This window comes from Mustela erminea, chromosome 9 (genome assembly GCF_009829155.1).
Source record: "Mustela erminea isolate mMusErm1 chromosome 9, mMusErm1.Pri, whole genome shotgun sequence".
Lineage (NCBI taxonomy): Eukaryota > Metazoa > Chordata > Mammalia > Carnivora > Mustelidae > Mustela > Mustela erminea.
This window is the reverse complement of record NC_045622.1, coordinates 113,729,989-113,748,946: the sequence shown is the minus strand read 5'-3', so window position 1 is coordinate 113,748,946 and position 18,958 is coordinate 113,729,989. Positions and strand designations below refer to the sequence as shown.

The following is an 18,958-nucleotide window of genomic DNA, read 5'->3' as shown; positions in this document are numbered from 1 at the left end:
CGGAGGGCGCCCAGGGCGGTGGCACCGGGACCGACCCCGCAGGTGAGAGCCAAGCACGCCTATGGGCTTTGGGCCGTCCCGGTGGTACCCCTAGATGTCCAGTCTGGTCCTTCAGGGGCCCCGCCCACACCCCTAGCCATGCTTCGAAGGGCTCAAGGCCCTGCGCCTGCGGGGGGGAGGGAGGCTGGGACCCAGACTCTGCTCTGGGTGTTTCCATAGTGGGGACCTAGGAGGGGCCAGGCCCTGCCCTCCGAGCCCCTCTACTCTGAGGTGAAGGGGTGGAGTCGTGCAGGGGACCCGGAGAGCTGATGACCCAGGCCAGGGGTTGGCATTAGCCTGTGGACACAGGCCCGCAGGTTCCCAGCTGGGGAGGTTTGTGGGGCTCCCAGAGGGGCAGAGCAGGGTGGGAGCAGGGCCATGAATGGACAGTTCCAGCCAGGGCAGGAATGGGAGGGGACAGTGTTTACAAGGGAGCTGCGGCTACCAGCCCAGGCCTGGCTTCTTGGACCCCAAGACCCTTGGGCTAGACAGGACCAGTACGCGGGGCAGGGGCAGGGTAGGACCTCTAGCGATCCGCTGTCGGGCACAGAAGGGAAGGCAGTGCGCTCAGCTCATGATGATGCCCAGAGGCATCCTGGGACTACAGCCTGACCAGCTTATACATCCAAGGCTGGGATGAGGGCAGGCAGCGCTTCCCGGGAGGCACAGTGGCGGGGGCCCTTCTGCCAGGTTTGGGCTTTTCACCAGCTGGAGAAAGGCAGACAGCAGAGGGAACCTGTGGAAAGAAATCCTGCCTGGAAACCCTGGGAGTCTGTATGTGGGGGCTCACCTGCACGGCCTTGACCTCCTTGGACCCTCAGGGTACAGATCACTTTCCAGATGAGGCCACTGAGGCACACAGAGCCTGAGCAGCTTGTCCCAGGGCTCAGCAGCCCCTTCCAAGGCTTCTGCGAAAGCCCCGCTGGCTGCTCTCCCAGCCCCAGGCAGGAGCGAGAGGGCACAGCTTAATGCATCCAGGGGGCTGAGAGAGAAGAGCAGTGCCGGCCTGTGCCCCCACCACACCCACCAATTCCTCCAGCGGGTGGGGGAGAGCCCCCCTTCCGCACATGCGGACACAGCAGGCAAGCACGCTGCCCGCAGAGGGCCCACTCGTCTGGGGTGCAGTGCTCACTCCAGAGAATGAGCTGTAGAACAGAACGTGTCAAACTTCTCGGGAAAGTAAATCCAGGAAGGGCAGGGGTAAGACAGGTGCAGTGGTCAGCGAGGCCTCAACCCAAGTTGGAGGGAAGTGCCCAGATCATTCCAGGCAAACTTCTGGCTCTAACCCTAGAGATGGCTCCAGGGCCAGGGGTCAGGCCAGGCATCTGCACCTTTAAGGGGCAATTCCAGGCACACCTCATGCAGGTGTCCAGGGACACACTGGACAACATCCCTTGGAGCCTGGGGCTGAGGGGGCTCCAGAGGGACAAGGTGCCAGGGAGGCCCACCCGTGAGAGACAGTACAGACTGACAGACCTGGGACCCCTTTTGGAGAGAGGATGGCATTAGTCACCACCTGACTGTTCCTCATCAGCCAGTCCAGGTCCCCCATCAGGATGATCAAAGGACCTGAGGGCCAGTGCCCATAGGGACAGCCCTGACCACCTCCACACCTGGCCCTATGGCCTCAGCCTGGCCTGTCCCAAATGCCCTGGCCAGGAGGCTACCATGGCTCTCTCCTGCAGGTGTCACCGAAGACACATGCTACTGCCTTGTCTGGATGTTTGACCCGTGGTGGGAAAAGGCAGCTGCCTCCAGGTGAGGGGCTCAGTGGGCAGAGGGATGTGGGGAATGCTTGAGAGCCTGACCCTGGGCCCCCAGGCCTGGAGATCATTGGTGGAGACACACAGCACAGGGCCTGAGCCAAGGGCTTGCTGCTGGCCCCAGCTGACAGGGCGAACATGACCTGGGGCCTCCCCTCAGACGCACAGCCTGGGCAGGACCTCAGATAGGGGAGTTCCTGCTGTGGACCCTGAAGGATGGGTAGAAACACAAGGAGGTGACCCGCCCAGACCCCAGTGGGTGAGAGCTAAGGCTGAGTGGGCAATGGTGAGGCCACCACGAGTCCCCTGGCAGGCTGAGACCGAGTGAGTGAGAGCCCCTTCAGAGCCAGGCAGGGTGAGCCAGGCAGCCCCCAGAGCCTTGCTGCGCGCGGTCCCAGCCAGGGGGAAGAGCAAAGGCTTAGTGGCTTTGCCCTCTGCCTGTCCACGCAGGTTGGATGTGAATGGCCCAGGCCTGGGACAGAGCCCACGGGCCTCGGCCAAGCGCGGCCACGGTCCCGGTGCGGGAGCTGAGCTGGCAAGGCCTGCAGACCCCCGCCCACAGAGCAAGGACCCAGGCCGCCCCAGGGACAGGTGTGCCGAGGGGCTGGACGATGAGTCCCTGTCACCTGCCCGGCTGGTGAGTGCTGAGGGGTGGAGGGCTTAGGCCACAGGGGTGCGATGGGGCAGCCTGGGCACGTCCAGCCTGCGCTCGATCGGCAGCCCACCGAGCCCTGCCTGACTGAGGGCCGCTTTCAGCCCCGCTTCGTCCCCAGAACTGCCTCACCCTCAGGGCCAGCCCCAGGGGCCTGGTGACACCGATGGCCCCCAGGCACTCAGGACGCCCGAGGGCGTGAGCTCGGCAGGAACTCCCAAGTGTTCTCCTGGTGCCGGGAACCACTCCGTGAACCCCAGAAGCCCCCTGTTGGAGTAGCGCCATTCTGGTGGGCGGCTGGGCGGCAGACAGGGCCAGGTGCACGGAAGGGGCAAACCTCCCCTCATCGAAAACACAAGCAAAGAGAGGGTCCCCTGCCGTCCAGGGCGGGCTGGCGAAGCGGCAGCTGCTCCAGGGTCCCACTGACTGTGTCGGGGGCAGCTGGGGAAGGCTTTCTCCCAAACCTGGTGGGGGGGTTGCTGCTGCCCCCCACTCCCATCCTGTGGCCCACTGGGAGATGCAGAGCCTTCTTGACTCCAGGTTCCCACCCAGCAACCCCTCTGGGCAACTCCACACCCACTGTTGGCCATGCTGAGGCGGCAGGTCCCACCGGGTCCAGGCACTGCCCAGGGTCCAGGCACTGCCCAGGCAGCCCTCAGGCCCACACCCACCCTTGCACAGGGTAAGAAGGTGCAGTGCCCGGGGAGGGGTCCCTTGGAGACTCAAAGGTGACATGCTCACCAGCATGCAGAAAGGAGCCTGGCTGCCTGAGGTCCCTGCCTGCCTTCCTGACCAGCTGACTCACAGAGAAGCATCCCACTGATCAGGGAAGGTGGGGGCGACACTCCTGCCGGGCTCCCTCCCCAGGCTCCAAGCCAGCTCCTCTGTGTGCACGGCCCTTCAGCCATGCCCACAGGCCCCTACCTTCCCAGGGGCTTGATCCAACTTGGAGTCCATCAGGACGGCCCTCCCACCAGCTGCTCAGCTGTGGGACAGAGACAGGCCCACCCCTGCACCGGCCAGCTCTGGAATCCCCTGTCCCTCTGCACATAGGAGGCCTGGTTCAGACACCACAGGTGGGCTTGTTAGAGGGGCCCTCCTGGAGCCACAGGGGACACCTGGCTGCACGGACTACAGGCTGACCTGCGAAGGCACTCCGGGCACTGGCTGACCCATGCACAGAGCTGGGGTCTCATCTGCTGGACAGAGCAGCTGGCTGGGGACAGAACTCCCTTCTCCGGACAGCAGGACAGGGAGGGTCCAGCCTGGCCGTGCCGGTCAGTGCCAGGAGCAAGGTGCGGGTAGGGGCAGGCCCCCCCACCGCACCCTAGCTGGACCCGGAGGGGGACCAAGCCTTGTCACCCACCTGGAATCACACGCTGGGAGCCAGGGCGGGAGCTGCACTTTCCTGGGGTTCACTGGACTCTCTGTTTCATTCCCTTTCCATTTTATGCTCGTTCGTGGAAGACAGTGCCCAACAGGGGGTGTCCCTGCAGAAGTGTGTATGGTCACTATCTTCCTCAGACGGAGGGTGGGGGATGTCCCTGCCGCTCAGAAGGCTTTGTACGGCCCGGGAGCCCTACAGAATCGGGCTAGTTGGGGTGCAAACAGCATCGTGACTCTGTTCCCGCAGATCCGCTTGGACACCCCCATCATCCTCGGGGCAGCGCCTACCCACAGCACGTCAGGTGGGCCCTGCTGACACCGAGGCCCCCCGCAGCTGTCCCTTGGGCAGCCTTCCCCAGCACCTGGGCCTGGCGCGTCTCCGTATCTGTCATCTGCGGACACACAACGCTGACCACAGACCGCCCAGGTTCTGGCTGCGATGAGGTGTCTGTCCTCAGGCTTGGGGTCTGCCCGGCAGGTTCCCACTGGGATCCAGGCTAAGGGGGCCATGTGGGGCAGCCCTGTTTATGGTCAACACCTGGGGGGAAGCAGCAGGTGAACCCAGGTGCACACTTGAGGGCTCCCTGGGCCAAGCCCAGCATGCATAAGGCCACCTGCTCTGGGGTCCGTGTTATCACTGGGCAGAAACAGACGACCGTTCGGATTCAGGGGAGCAGGGACAAGTGTGAGCAACGGCCCACCTGCCCCCACACCCCCCGAGCCTCCACACCGCCAAGTCCCCATTAACCACACATCAGGTGAGCCCAGCGTCTTGGGAGAAAATGTTTGCATTGGGCACATCTGAAGAAGGATTCGGGCAAGCATGAAGCCCAGTGTGGCCCCACGGCCAGCCTGCACGGTGGGAACAGCAGGGTGACTCACCAGCCTCTCCCCCTTGAGGAGGGGTCTGGGGGCCCACTGGACACATGTTTGGGCCCCACGTGCTGGGAACACACTACACCATAGATTGTTGTCCCTATCATGGCTTCTGTCCATCCTGGGGCCTCCTTCCTTCTCTGGCCAGCTCCTACCTGGAGAACACGGTCCCTGTGAGCCCCAGTCTGGGCCGTGGCTCGCTGGTCAGAGGTCAGAGGTCACCACACCTGATTTTCAACATGGTAGAGTCCAGTGACACCGGCTGCCAAGAGCCTGAGACGGGGTCTGGACACACCTCTCTGCGACTCAGCCACTGAAAACGGGGTCACCAGCTCCCTGGAGGCCTCCCCTGAGAGCCCCAGAGCCTCTGCAGGGGTAGCAGGTGCAGAGCACCCCAGCCTGCTCCCAAGACAGACCCGCACAGTCACCCGTCCTGCCGACCTCCTTGGCCTTTTCTTTGGCTGATTGGAATGGAGATGTGACCTTATCTTCCAGACCTGCGGTCCCACATCTCCGAGCGCCCTCCCTTCCCTCGGAGCCCTGTGTCTCCTGGAGCCTTACGTGACGAGTTCCTCACGCACGTTTTCTGCCATCCGGCCACCCCATGGGACACTCCATTGCCGCACGATGCACACATCTGTCTTTTCAGCCCCAGCAGCGCTCACATCGGCCTCCCAAACCGGTCCTAAACCCTCTGTTATATGGGGGCCCGTTCCATGGGTCTGGCGGGGACACTGGCCCTCAGGCCCAACTCTGCAGATGCCCCCCGCCAAGCACGGGTACTGTCTCTTTTCATACCCCGTGCTCTCATCCCCACCAGCCTGCGCCGTCTGCGGCTAAGGTCAGCAGAGACGAGGCAGGGAAATGTGTGCCGCCTGTCCCAGCCCCATGGCCAAGGGCAGGGACGTCACGGGGAGGGAGTGACCCCTGTCCAGTCCACACGACTGACCCGTCATCGATTTCTGCAGCGGGCCCTGGCCCAGGTAGATGACCTTCGACTGGTGAGCATGCTGGAAATGTGTGTCAACACTCGTGAGAACAGCCTGGGAAACTTCGGTGAGAGCCCCTCCCTGGCCACGCCACGCCCTCCCTGGCCACGCCATGCCCCCGTCCACGCCACGCCCTAGCGAGCTCGGACTCCTCTCTGAGGGCCCATCCACCCCAGTGTGACCAGCCAGGCTCTGGTCTTTGTACCCCTGCACCCCGCGGACCTGCCCTGTGCCCTACGAGACTGCCCTGCACCCCACAGACCCTTCCTACACCCCGCGGGTCCACCTGCACCCCTCTTTAAGGGATCAGGGGCTTTGGGGTACACGGGGACACCAGCCAGGGGTTTCTTGTGCTCTGGCACAGTGCTGCGAGCTGACAGAGGCGATGGTCTGGGGTGCCCGGGGCTGGCCCTGTGGCTCAGGGGCAGGACCCAAGCTGTGGTGACCCCACCCATGCCAATGAGGCTCCCCTGCTCCAAGCAGACTTGCGAGTCCCATGGCCTCTCGGCCTCCGGGTGGCCCGCTCCACTCAGGCATACCTCCCGCACCCACCTGAGGCCGAGGCTGCACCAGGACAGCCCAGTGGGGCACGGATGCCTCTGGAGGGTGCTGAGAGTGCAGTTGCAGGAGTGCGGCCTGGTCACCCACCGCTCCCTCCCATGGCGCACAGGGGTGCACCTGCCCAACCTCGGCCAGCTGAAGCTGAACGGCAGCTGCCTGGGCTCCGTGCGGTGAGTGCCCCTCTGGCCAGGGGCGGAGGGTCCCCACAGAAGGGCTCCTAGGTGTCCTGCGGTGTCCCTCTCCCAGCCCTAATGCCCACACTTCCAGCCTGACTGCATTGGATACATGCAGCTTGTGTCACCCGCCCCCAGCTGGGTGGAGGTCCATGCCGCCCAGGTGGTCAGTGTCAGGCCGACCACCCAGGTCAACAGACTGTGGGGTGCCTGGGAGGTGCCCCCGACCTTTCACAGAGGGTCCTGAGCCAGCAAGAGGTCTCGGGTGGGTGCCCCAATGCCACCCACGCCTTCAGGGTTTGGGGGCACCCCTGTACCACTTGGGCAGGGAGCCTGGGGGGGCTTAGGCTGGTCCCTGTCAGCCCTTGTGCCCAGCAAGACCAGCACGGCCTCACGTAAAACACGATAGCACTTTTTTTTTTAAGATTCTATTTATTTATTTGACAGAGACACAGCAAGAGAGGGAGCACAAGGGGGAGAAGGAGAGGGAGAAGCAGGCTCCTGCCGAGCAGAGAGCCCGATGCGGGGCTCGACTCCAGGACCCCGGGATCCTGACCTGAGCCGAAGGCAGACACTTAACTGCTGAGCCACCCAGATGCCCCAACAGCACTTTAATAATCAATTTAAAAGACAAAATTCAAAACTAAGGACAGATGAATGTCACTGGCTGGAAAGAACAAAGCCCAGTTACTCTCAGACAGTTTCAGGTGTTCAAGCAAAATGAGCTGCACAAAGACACCGCTGATTTGGGGCGCCCGGGTGGCTCAGTCAGTGAGGCGTCTGACTTTTGGTTTCAGCTCCGGTCCTGATCTCAGGTTCATGGGATCAAATCCCCCATGGGGCTCCCTGCTCAGCGGGGAGCCTGCTTCTCCCTCTGCCTCTGCTGCTCCCCCCGCTCAGGTGCTTACTCGCTCGCTCACTCCAACAACTACGTCAATAAAATCTTTAAAAAATCATCGAAAAGAATATAATAAAACACCTGAAGGCCTGGAAATGGAAGCAAAGAAAGCCAGAAGACCGCGTGGCCCCCAGAGCAGAGAAGCTGCTGTCAGGGAGCCGCGGCCTGGCGCGTTCCCACCGAGGCCGTGGGAGCGTCTGGAAACGGGGCCTCGGAGATGCCCCACATGCGTGGTTAAGCAATGTTCTGACAGCTTCATCGCATTTATCCTTCCTCGTGAAGCCGTACAGATTAGCTCAACGAGGAGGAAGGTACTTTGGGAGCACGAAAGCAGGAGGTCACAAGGAGCAGCAGAAGGCATTGAAGATTTAGGAAGTATGACCCACCACTTGTGACAACACAGAAGACTCAATTCCAGGAGAAATGATTCGATCACAAAGTACAAGAAAACCTGTTCTGTGCCTTGATGAGAACAGTGAGAAACATGATGCGTCTCGTGGTTCCTTCCGTTACCAAATGCGGAGGCTCGGCCACAGGACATTTGCTAAAGTCCACGGGCTGAAGGTGGACAGAAGTCCGTAAACGGAAACTGATTGAGTCTGACAGTCCGGGAAGCTCCCGTCACGACTTAGCTGGTGACAGCCGCGTTCAGGACGCTGGAATCCCAGGCAGGAGGGAAGCCTGGCTGGCCCGGGGAGGAGCGCACAGCTCCGGACCTCAGGGTCCAGACTGCGAGCCCCATGGTGGGCGCAGCCATTACTTAAAAAAACAAAAATCAAATCTCAGGCAGGATATCAAGAACTAGAAAACAGTTTTCAACGTAGTGTCTGTCTGTCCAGTGGAAGCTGAGAGAGAACTCGGCCCCGGCCGGCTCGGAGAACGCTGCTTGCCGCCCGCTAACGAGTTGTTAACTGAGCCGTGTGTGTGTCTCCCACCGACACCATCGGGGCTCGCTCCGCAGTCCCTCAGGAGGGGCCCGTCCACTCGCTGCTTCCTGGTCCCTGTGTGGCCTGTCCGGGCTTCACACGGCAAGGCGCCTCCCCACCCCCGTGAACCCCCCGAGCCCACCTTCATCTGAGCCGAAACTTTCGTTTTGGTCTGTTGCATCGATTTTGCTTGGTGATCGGGGTCTTGCTGAAGAAGCTCCTTCCCACCCCAAGGTCGGGGGCTGCTTTTCCTCTTACTCACTTTCATGGTCTCGCCTTTTCCGCTTGGGTCTTTGCTCCGACTCACCTGTGAGGTCGCCTTCGGTCGTGGCGTGAGGCTGGGACCCGGTTTTCCTTGCCGCCGTGAAGTGAGTCTGTCTTCCCGACACCCTCTGCCCCGCGATCCCCGCTCACCTGCGGGCTAGGGCGCCACTCTGCCCTTTCGGGGGCCCAGGAGTGGATGTGACTGCCGGCTCTCTGTCTCATCTGTTGGTCTGTCCCTGCCCCAAGGCCCCGCTTGGCGTTGGTGGGGCTCTGAGTCCAGTGATCCGCGTCTGATGCCCTCATCTCGGCTTCCTTTCCCCGGAGCAGCCCAGCTGCTCCTGAACAGGTGCCACACTTGGAGTTTACGAACCGATCTTGGGTCTCGCACACGGGACTCTGTCTGGAGTTCCTTTTGGGAATTACAGAAGATTCACGTGCTAACTTGGGTTATTTGCTAAGCCATCTTCATGCCCAAATATGCTATCACTCTCCATTCCTGCGTTCTTTTATATGCTTAAGAGCATCTTTCAACTTGCCTGTGAAGCTTGTTATCAGTTAGATTTCCGTCACAGAAACCTGGGTCCAGCCGTGCTCTGGGCCAAACCCAGTTCTCAGCGCTGAGAAGCCCGACCCCCGTGGAGCCCATGAGAAGCCCAGCGCTGGCTCTTGGGCTCGGTTCATTCAGCCGGTCTCCCCACAGCGAGTGAGCCCGTGTCTGACTCCTGCACGCCCCTCCCAGGACCCGACGCATCCGCAGGCTCAGGCATCCCTTGCGCTAGTGGCCGGGGGGGAATGTCAGATTTCTGCTGAGCAAAACCCCACGAACTGGCGGTGGGAGTCATCCCTGCCCAGTCGGAGAGGCCGGAGGTCAGGATCGGGGTGGACAGCCACGGCTCCTTCCGAGGCTGAGCAGGAACCCACCTCATTCCCCTGTCCTCCTGTGGGGCTTTGCTGGCTGGCCTCCACGTTCCCTTGACGTGCAGACGCAGCCCAGTCTCTGCCGTCTCGTCCATGCACCCTGGGTCTCCTGTTCATAAGGACCCAGATGGCACCAGCAGTACCATAAGGTGCATAAGTACCGTAAGGTACATAAGCATAAGGACCCACCCCAGTATGAGCTCTTTTTTTTTTTTTAATTAACATATAATGTATTGTTAGCCCCAGGGAGTGTGAGCTCCTCTTAACGAACTATATCTGCAACAACAGCAGCTCAGAATAAAGTCACATCCTGGGCTGCCGGGGCTTAGGGCTTCAACACACGCACATCGGTGGGGGTGCGGGAGACACAATTCATCCTGTGACAGGGATGCGACCTCCTGTGTCTACTCGTAAGAACAAGCAGGTTCCCGGCATCCTTCCTATGTTTTTTTGGGCAGAACCGTGGCATGTGCACACCCTTGAACACCAGCTGCTTGGAGGACCATGGAACTGGAACTGGCGTGGGCTCACCAGGACCCGTCCCCCCACCTTCCCCACGGCCACTTGGAATGGGGCAGGACACCCGCACTCTATGAAGCAAAAGTTCCCTTAAACCAGAACGAAGTAATTCCCAGACATTTACAGTAGTTTTATAACCATGAGTGAGGTCCTGTCCCTGCTGCATTTTCTGGTTGACTCTTACAAGCATACAGAAACATTATGTTGATTTGGAAAACATTTTTTTTTAAGATTTTATTTATTTATTTGACAGGCAGAGATCACAGTAGGCAGAGAGGCAGGCAGAGAGAGAGGAGGAAGCAGGCTCCCCGCCGAGCAGAGAGCCCGACACGGGACTCGATCCCAGGACCCTGAGATCACGACCCGAGCCGAAGGCAGAGGCTCAACCCACTGAGCCACCCAGGCACCCTGGAAAACCTTTTTTTTAAAAGATTTTTCTTTTTTACTTATTTGACACAGAGAGAGAAATCACAAGCAGGCAGAGAGAGAGGAGGAAGCAGGCTCCCTGCTGAGCAGAGAGACCGATGCGGGACTCGATCCCAGGACCCTGGGATCATGACCTGAGCCGAAGGCAGAGGCTTAACCCACTGAGCCACCCAGGCGCCCCCAGAACACTTTTTTTTTCAAGATTTTATTTATTTATGACAGAGAGACACAGCGAGAGGGGGAACACAAGCAGGAGCGGGAGAGGGAGAAGCAGGGAGCCCGATGCAAGGCTGGATCCCAGGACCCCGGGGATCATGACCTGAGCTGAAGGCAGACACGTAACCCACTGAGCCCCCCAGGTGCCCCTAGAACACATGTTTTAAATCAGTGAAACATGGCTGAGTTTCCCCACGGGCTTTGTATCTGGCAAGAGTGCGTCTTCATTTTCTCCTTAGTAAAACTGCCAAGCTCGTATTAATTCAAATGTGTGTTAATTCCGTTGGAGTTTCTGTCTTGGTGAGGGTCTGATCAGCATGTCGAGGGCCGACTTTCACTTCCAGCCCTCATGCTTCGTCCTCGTGCCTTCTAGCACGGTCTTCAGTATCAGCAAGACAGCCGCAGGCACCGTTGGTGTGCGTTTTACCTGAATGGGCGTGTGTGTGAGTGTCTGTGCCCCGTCAGCACGGTCAGACACCGGTGAGTCGCCTTGAGGCCCCCAGGGCACGGGGCACACTCAATCGCCGAGCCCTGCAAGCGCCGAAACACGCAACTACGATTCGCTGGGCATTTTCACGCCCGCATTCGCGAGGGACACCCCTTGCCCCCAGCGTTGTGCATCTCCGGTTCCGGGGTCAAGGCCCGACCCCTCTTCTCCTTCTTCCCGGCTGCTCTAACTTTCAAACTTCTTGTATGAGAAATCGTCGTGCAAGATCGAGCGCCTATTCCATGATGGCTCGTTAGAACTTACTCTCAAAGACAGTCCGGACCTGAGGACGCAGAGGGTTGCCGGGAGGCCGGCGTCCAGTGTCCCTCTTCTTCGGGTGCTGCTTTCTCTGGTTCCAAAACAGTGGGCATGTGCTCTGCTTGCAGGGAGCTCCTGTTTCTTTCACTACTGCTCCGCCGGCGACCCCCCTCCTCTCAGATGCTGTCCGGGCAGTCACCCTTCTTCCCCGTCGTCAGGCTGGAGGTCGTCCACTAACGTCCCGAAGAACGCAGTCTGGGCTCCGACAGCGCCCCCACGTTCCGTCTGGCTGTCACGACTTTCATCCTGGCCTTCATTATGTCTCCTCTTCCTGTTCTTTTTGCGGTTTGGTGGTGTTCTTTTTCTAGCCCTTGGAGCTAAAGGCCCAGCTTCATCGTTGTAGCACTTTCACTGTTTTTTACGTAAATGTGTGGAAGGCTCTTTCTCTTTACGTACCCCTTCAGGCAGGGTTCACAGATTTTGGATGCTTTGTTGTCAGTAGTTCTAAATATTTGGTAATTTTCCTATTTAATGTGAGATGAGGCAACATCTACTCGTTATTCCCCAATCTGTATCTTCCATAAAAAGGGGACTCCCCATTTTCAGCTGGGCACGTAGTCCCCAGACTCTCCAGCAGCACAGACAGAACGAAACAATAACAGCGGCTCAAACACGAAGACAGACTTGACGGCAAAACTGCGGGAGGCCTTGTCGAGAGGCACGGGGGCGCCTGGGGGCTCAGTGGGTGAAGCCTCTGCCTTCAGCTCAGGTCATGATCGCATGATCGCAGGGTCCTGGGATCCAGCCCCGCATCGGGCTCTCTGCTCGGCGGGGAGCCTGCTTCCTCCTCTCTCTCTCTGCCTGCCTCTCTGCCTCCTTGTGATCTCTCTCTGTCAAATGAATAAATAAAATCTTTAAAAAAGAAAGGGAGATCGCACAGGAGACGGGAATGACAACCACGAGCCCAGCTCTCCATGCGTGCACAGAGTCTGGGGGCACCCGTGGGACGGAGGGCCTGACCCGTGCATCCGCTGCAGAAGGAGATGGAAACCACAGAACAGAACGGAAGCTCAAAGACTCAGGAAAACTCATTGGGCATAAAAGAAGACTTTCAACTCCAGACTGGAAGAAGGCATCGGAAGCGACCGGCCAGCAGCACACCGAACAAACTCGCCCACGTGAGGATGGCTCTCGGAGGCGGCCGAGGAGATAGACCACCTCGTCCCTCAGGAAGAAGAGGAATGATGTCTTCCTGAGTCTGCGCCACAGACACACTCAAAACCAGAGGACAGGACCGTGGAAAAGAGGCATGAACCGGGACCTGCATGCGCGGCCAGCGGCTCTGAGGGAGTGAGACCAAGGACAATCACGGGGTCAAATTAACCCTCTTGAAGAAGTCCCTGGACACAAATCTCAGCCAGTTCAGAGGCAGCGGGAAAATCCACTTGGGGCAACAGGCTGTGGATACACGAGGCGTCTCGGTAACTGGGAGGCACAGACTAAGGGGTCCTGGAGGCTAGGGGACGCTGGTCAGGTGGGAAGTGGGTCAGACGTCCCTGGGGAGCGTGTGCACTGGAAGAGGGGCCCCGCGCATGTCATCATGTGTCACGTGGGCACTTGAGCGGGGCGGGGGAAGGGCGAGGGCCAAGTGCCCCGTGCGAGGGTGCAGGGTGCGCCCCGGGGAACACGGGGAGACACGCAGCCCGCCCCAGCGTGGGGCACGTGCCAGCGTGGGCGCCGGCACAGGTCCGCTCTGCCCCCAGCGCCGCCCCCCACCCCCTCGTGCCCCTGCAGGGGAGCCGCCCACGCCAGGGCCCCCAGTGGCTCAGCTCTTCCCCGCAGGATTCCACACCGAGGCTCCCAACCTGAATGCCCGAGAAGCTATTAATAGTATAATCGGAATGCCAGGGGCTCTGCAGCACGAGAGGGAAAGGTCAAAACGAAGGGTCCCGGAGGACACCAACAGGGCAGGGAGGGGCGTAGGACTTCCAGACTCCTTCAGCCGATACGGTGAGCCCCACAGAAGACGGGGCGTCTCGGTATCTTCAGAACCAGCAGAGCAGCGTGAGAAAGGGTCAGAAAGCAATCGGACTCCTCAGATGCTAACGTCAGAACTAGACAATGTCGGGGCCAGGCTGGAGTGAGGAAATGGCCCAGAATGCGGAGGGAAAGGCCACAACCGGTAAGGGAACAGAGAAGACAATGGTATGGGGGTCGTTCTCAGAGGACCAACACGTGAGTGGCACGGACAGGGAGACACAGAAGGAACGCCATCAAGACCATCCCAGAAGCCAATCAGAAGGACCTGAACACCGGACCGGCGCCCTGTCAGGGGACACTGAGGACAAGAGGACCCCACAGGCAGAGGTGGGGCCCAAAGAGCCCTGGCCTGCCCATCCACAGCGGAGAGCGAGGTGGCAAGGACAAGTCCAGGGCTTGGGCAGGGGCCTGACCGTGGCAGGGGTGGAGGAGGTCCTGCGGGCAGAGCTGGCTGGTGGAGGGTTTGTATGTGGGGAAGCCGTCCACAAGAAAGGCCAAACAGACGAAGGGAGAAGCTCCTGGGCTGACCCCATTGGGGAAGGGGCCGCCTTGCCCACCCCCACTGCAATGGGCAGCAGGTGGGGCCCAGCCAAGCTGTCCAATGCAGGTACCACCCCCCTCTTCCCCCCACCACCAGCCTCAGGCCCTCCAGGGGCAGAAGAAAGCGGATTTAGCCCATGCTTGAGACCAGGAAGTGGCAGCAAAGAGGGAATGCAGAGGGGCAGGGGCTCCAGGGGCCCCTTCCATGGCCTGGAGGGTACCACACATGAGCCACGGCTCACAGGCACCCCTGCACCTGGAGAGAGCCAGGGGTGGGTGGTGGATGGGCATGAGGCGTGGCACAGGGCCTTCATGGACACGGACATGGCCCTCCAGCCCTAGACAGCGCTGACCAGCCAACCCTACCCTCTACAGAGACCTGGGCACTTCCCTGGCCCACTTGCAGGTGCTGTGGCTGGCTCGCTGCGGCCTGACCGACCTGGATGGCATCGGCTCCTTCCTGGCCCTGAAGGTGGGTCTTTGGTGCCCTGGGCTGGGGAGACGGTGCCCGGCCAAGTCCCGGCTGAGCCCCCTGATGCCCTAGGAACTCTACGTCTCCTACAACAACGTCTCAGACCTGAGCCCGCTGTGCCTGCTGGAGCAGCTGGAGGTGCTGGACCTGGAGGGCAATAGTGTGGAGGACCTGGGGCAGGTGTGCTACCTGCGGCTGTGCCCGAGGCTGGCCACACTCACCCTGGAGGGCAACCCGGTGTGCCTGCGGCCGGGGCCCAGCCCTTCCAACAAGGTGTGTTTCTGGGCCCCCAGCAGCACGTGCACCGGAGGGGGAGGCACTCTGGGGTCCCCCGCGGTCCCAGCAGCCTCTCTGCCCACCTGAGCACGGGCCACATCCAGGCTGGGCAACAGGGGCAACCCCAGGGCACATCTGCAGGGCACAGCCCGCCTGCACCTGGAACTTGCCCACCATAATGATGCTCATCCTCTTGTATCGCTGGGGACCCTCTGGGCCCCAACCAGACCCCACAGAGCCCCCAGCCCGTAACACAGCCCTGTGGGGTCTGTTCAGACAGCACATGGACTCGCGCACGTGCGCAGGCACGCCGGCGGAACCCTCTCCATCCCCTGCAGGCCTGGGCGTGCCCCCAGTGGGAATGCACTCACACCTGGGGGCTCACCACAACCTCCACAGCCGCACCCCCCAGCACTGCCCCTGCACACCCGGCGCTCACGCTTCCTGCCCTGAGAGGCGTGGCGCCGTGCGGGGGCGGGGGGGCCCATGTAAGGTGGCTGCCCAGCTGGGCCGCAGCTCTGAGCTCAGGGCAGTCCCACTGGCCAGAGGACACCACCAGGCCCTGGCTGTGAGCCTGGAGAGTGAGCTTGCATGCGGGTGAGAGCCCAGGGTCCCCAGAGTCCCTGCTGGCTCAGAGTGACCCAGGCCAGCCCGGCAGGGTGGGGCGGCATCGCCAACCCTCAGCTCCCCTGCCTTGCCCACAGAGGGCCTGGAGAAAGCCCCACAGGCCAGAGCTGGCCTGAAGGGCCCCCCGGACCCAGGCCCGCCGCACCCTCCCCCCTGCAGGTGCTCCGGGGCTACAACTACCGGACGGAGGTGCGGAAGCAAATTCCCCAGCTGCGGGTCCTGGACGAGGCGCCGGCTGCGCACCCAGGCCGGTCGGCCTCCCGGAAGCCGGGCCAGGACTGGCTCCTGGTGAAGGAAGCCATCAAGGCAGGCAGCGTCCGGGACGGCCTGCTCCCTGGGCTGGGTACGGCAGCCGCTCACCAGCCCTCTGGCAAGGGCTGCCTCACCCAGCCTGGACCCCTTCCTGGCTGAGCTCCAGAAGAGGTTGCCAGCCCCCACCATCCCCAGGGAGAGAGCTCTCTACCCCCAGCACCCCCCTAGGCCTCGTAGAGATGGAGAGCCACATCTCATATCCCATCTTGGCCTTAACCTTTTGTTCCCAGAGCCCTGCACGCTTGCCCCCAGGCCATGAGCAGCACCTGGTGGGGCGCGGACCTCCAGACAAGAGATGCTGGGTGGCAGGGTCCCTGGTCTGTGGACAGTTCTGGCGGGGGGTGGGGCTCTTGGGCTGGCCAGCTGGTGTGGGTTTCCATGACCTCTGATTTTGACCCTCGGACAGATTGTCCCCATGGAGCCCCCATTCAGAGACTCAGCTCCAAGCTCTCCTTGCCTGAGACCCAGCCATGGGCCCCCAGGCCATGGCCGCTCTCCGTACTGGTCAGTGAGGGTCCCCTGCCTGAAAGCCTGCTTCCCAAGGACCCAGCTCCAGAGGGGGACACAAGCAACCTCACCCATGGTAAGGAACCCATCTCAGCACGAAGCTGACCCTGTAGCCCTCAACCCCAAAGCAGACCTGGCCACACCCTCTTCCGCAGGGGCTAGTCGAGTCCTCTGCGGGAACCCCACCAAAGGCCTGTGGGAGCGTCGGCACCAGTGCCAGGTAGGCCTGCTATCCACAGCTGGGTCAGGACTCCAGGACATCTGCAGGGGACCGGTATCCCAACCTGACAGTCCCCTGCCCCACAGCCACTGCCGGCCAGAGGCTCCAGCTCTCTTACAGCAGCCAGAGCAGCCCTTCTGTCTTCAGGGGGCTCCCCGCCCAGCCCCCTTGAAGGCTGTGACCTCAAGCCAGCCCCCTCTCTCGCCAGGCCTGGCCGGTTCCAGAGCAGCTACGCCCATCCAGACTGAAGGACCTGGCTGCCGGTACCCCCAGCCCAGGGCCCGATCCTGCGGAGAGCAGTGAATCCCCGGCCTTGGCTAGTCTTCCGGCCTGCAGGGAGCTGCGCCTGCGGTGAGTAGCCCCCCACCGCAATCAAGACCCACCATCGCGTGTCCTATGCGGTGGGAGGTCGTGGCCGGGGACAGCCTTGGTACCAGGTGGGCGGGAGGAGCGGGCCACGGGAGCCTGAGGTTGGGGGATCAGCCCAGGGGCACACTCATCTGGGACGGGCTCTAAGGGCAGGGCTGCAGGCCCCTCCCCCCACTCCAGCCCCCTCCCTGGTAGGTCCCTGGAGCCCCAGCGGGAAGGTGCCGTAGCCCCCCGTGGCCCACGGAAGGACCAGTCTAGGCCCAAGACTCCCTCCGGCACCCTGTGCCCGGTCCCAGGTATCGAGTGACCCCAAACACTGCCCCACACCAGCATTCATCAGCTTGGGCCCCTTCCCCAGCGGGACTCAGGGCAGTCCTCTCCTGAGGGGGGCACTGCTTACACTCAAGAGCTTCCAGCCCCAAGTCCTCCTCCCTGAGCCCACGGGGTCACAGGGGGTTGTGAGCGGGGAGTCTGGACCGGAAGTGGGCAGGGTGACAATGAGTGGCCAGGACAGGCCCACTGGGCAGGGAGCAGAGCACAGGCCAATGCAGAGAGAGGCCACCAGATGGGCCGGGAGACTATGGTGGGGAGGGTGCTGCTCTTACTCTGCTCCCGGGGCCTGTGCTGGGCTCAGAACACTGGCTCCAGACAGACCATGGCTGAGTGGGAGAAACACAGGAAGGACCGCAAGCCTGTGGAGGCTTCCCAAAAGAAGGGTCAGGATTGACTGGTAGAACTGAGTGCGCACGCCTGGGAAGAGGTCTTGTAAGCAGGGGGCTTTGGCTGAATGGCTCTCCTTCGCGGTGGGGAATCCAAAGGGCCAGGACGGAGCAGGGACACGACAGACAAAGCCTCTGGCCTCCGTGTGCTGGCAGGTGCCTGGGGGGAGGGGCCGAGAGGGTGGGCCCTGAGACCAGCTAGTCAAGTGCTGTCAGTTATGGGGGGCGGGGCTTGAGGGAGAACAGGCAGGGCAGCCTGCTGAAGGAGTGATGACAGACAGTGGGGACTCAGGGAAAAAAGGTACCAGAGCCTCCTACTCCAGGCCAGGTCCAAGTAGGCACAGGGCGACCATGGCTATTCCATCCAGTTTGCCGGGGCTCACTCTATAGAGAGGCTTAGAACCTGGCCCGGGGACACCCTTGGGGCTGGGATCCAGTGACCCAAAACCAGAACCCAGGTTTTGTGGCCTCTGCATCCCCAGCAACTACCAGCCGTCACAGGGCTGCAGAGACACAGCTTCCGAGGGGAGCAGAGGAAATGGAAGAGAGGGTTGCTGCCTTGGGGGGGCGGCTGCCTTGGGGGGGCGGCGGCCTAGGGGGAGGAGCCACATGGACATTGCCCCCTTGCCTGTGGTGACCCCCACCACACCTAGTGATCCCTATGGGGTCCCTTGTCTGACATGTTGTCTTTCCTTGTTCTCCAGAGCCTTCCAGGACCTTGGGCTATAACCTGACACCCTCTCCCCCCAAGATGCCCATGCCTTCTGATTCTAGCAGCAGCTCCTGGGGCTCCACCGGCCTGCAGTCCGGGAGGCGGAGGCTCAGAGCCCTGTGTAGTTTAGGGCCTGGCCTGGGGCAAGGGCCTGGCCTAGGGCAGGGATTGGCTACAGTGACGGCCCCTCTGAGAGCCCTGGAGGTGACTTCAGGCCCAAGCCCTCCAGCCCAAGGATGTCCAGCCCCAAAGCCAGCAACGGATCCAGCAGCCAGACCCCCTGGCCTCCCGTGCTTGCCGCACCTGAACCCTATCACCCCAGCCCAATTCCACCCCTAGTGTAATGCCCCATCCACTGCCAAGGGCCAAGGAGCCCCAATGTGGTTGTGGGAGCCCCATGTGAACTCTGGCTTCATGGAACACAGAGCATCTTGGGGGGGGGGTGTTGGGGGATGGGTAATGGGCTTGAGGAAGGAGAGACCCTTCTTGGTGGCGGGGAGTGGGGAGTTGGGATCTCCAGCTGCAGGCACAAGAAAGAGCCCAGGCTAAGAGAGCGCAGGTCCCCAGCACAGGCCCTGCTGCCGGCTCCTTCCAGGGAGGCCCACCAGCTCTCTGGCAGGCCCTCTCCAGATGCCAGGGTGCGGCCAGGCCTCCCATCCCCGGGGGGTGGGGGGTCATTTGCGCAGTTCCTCGCCCACGCAGGGATGGGGCAGGGTATCCCAAAACCAAGCAAACCCTTCTCAACTCTCAGGTGTACATGAATGCGCTTTACTTCGTAGGCGACGTTGGCTCAATAAACGCTGCCGCCAGCAC

General features: G+C 61.5%; 1 protein-coding gene across 1 annotated transcript; it reads left to right on the top strand.

The window, feature by feature from the left end:
- LRRC56 (leucine rich repeat containing 56) lies at window positions 1-18,957 on the top strand. The gene is given in 14 exon segments (XM_032358450.1): window positions 1-42; window positions 1,725-1,797; window positions 2,253-2,354; window positions 2,357-2,439; window positions 5,685-5,772; window positions 6,376-6,436; window positions 14,307-14,403; window positions 14,476-14,676; window positions 15,466-15,649; window positions 16,025-16,201; window positions 16,281-16,345; window positions 16,554-16,696; window positions 16,910-17,010; window positions 18,138-18,957. Coding segments are annotated over 12 exon segments (1,638 nt in total). The 5' UTR covers window positions 1-42; window positions 1,725-1,797; window positions 2,253-2,263; the 3' UTR covers window positions 18,485-18,957.
- The last annotated feature ends 1 nt before the right edge of the window (window position 18,958 follows it).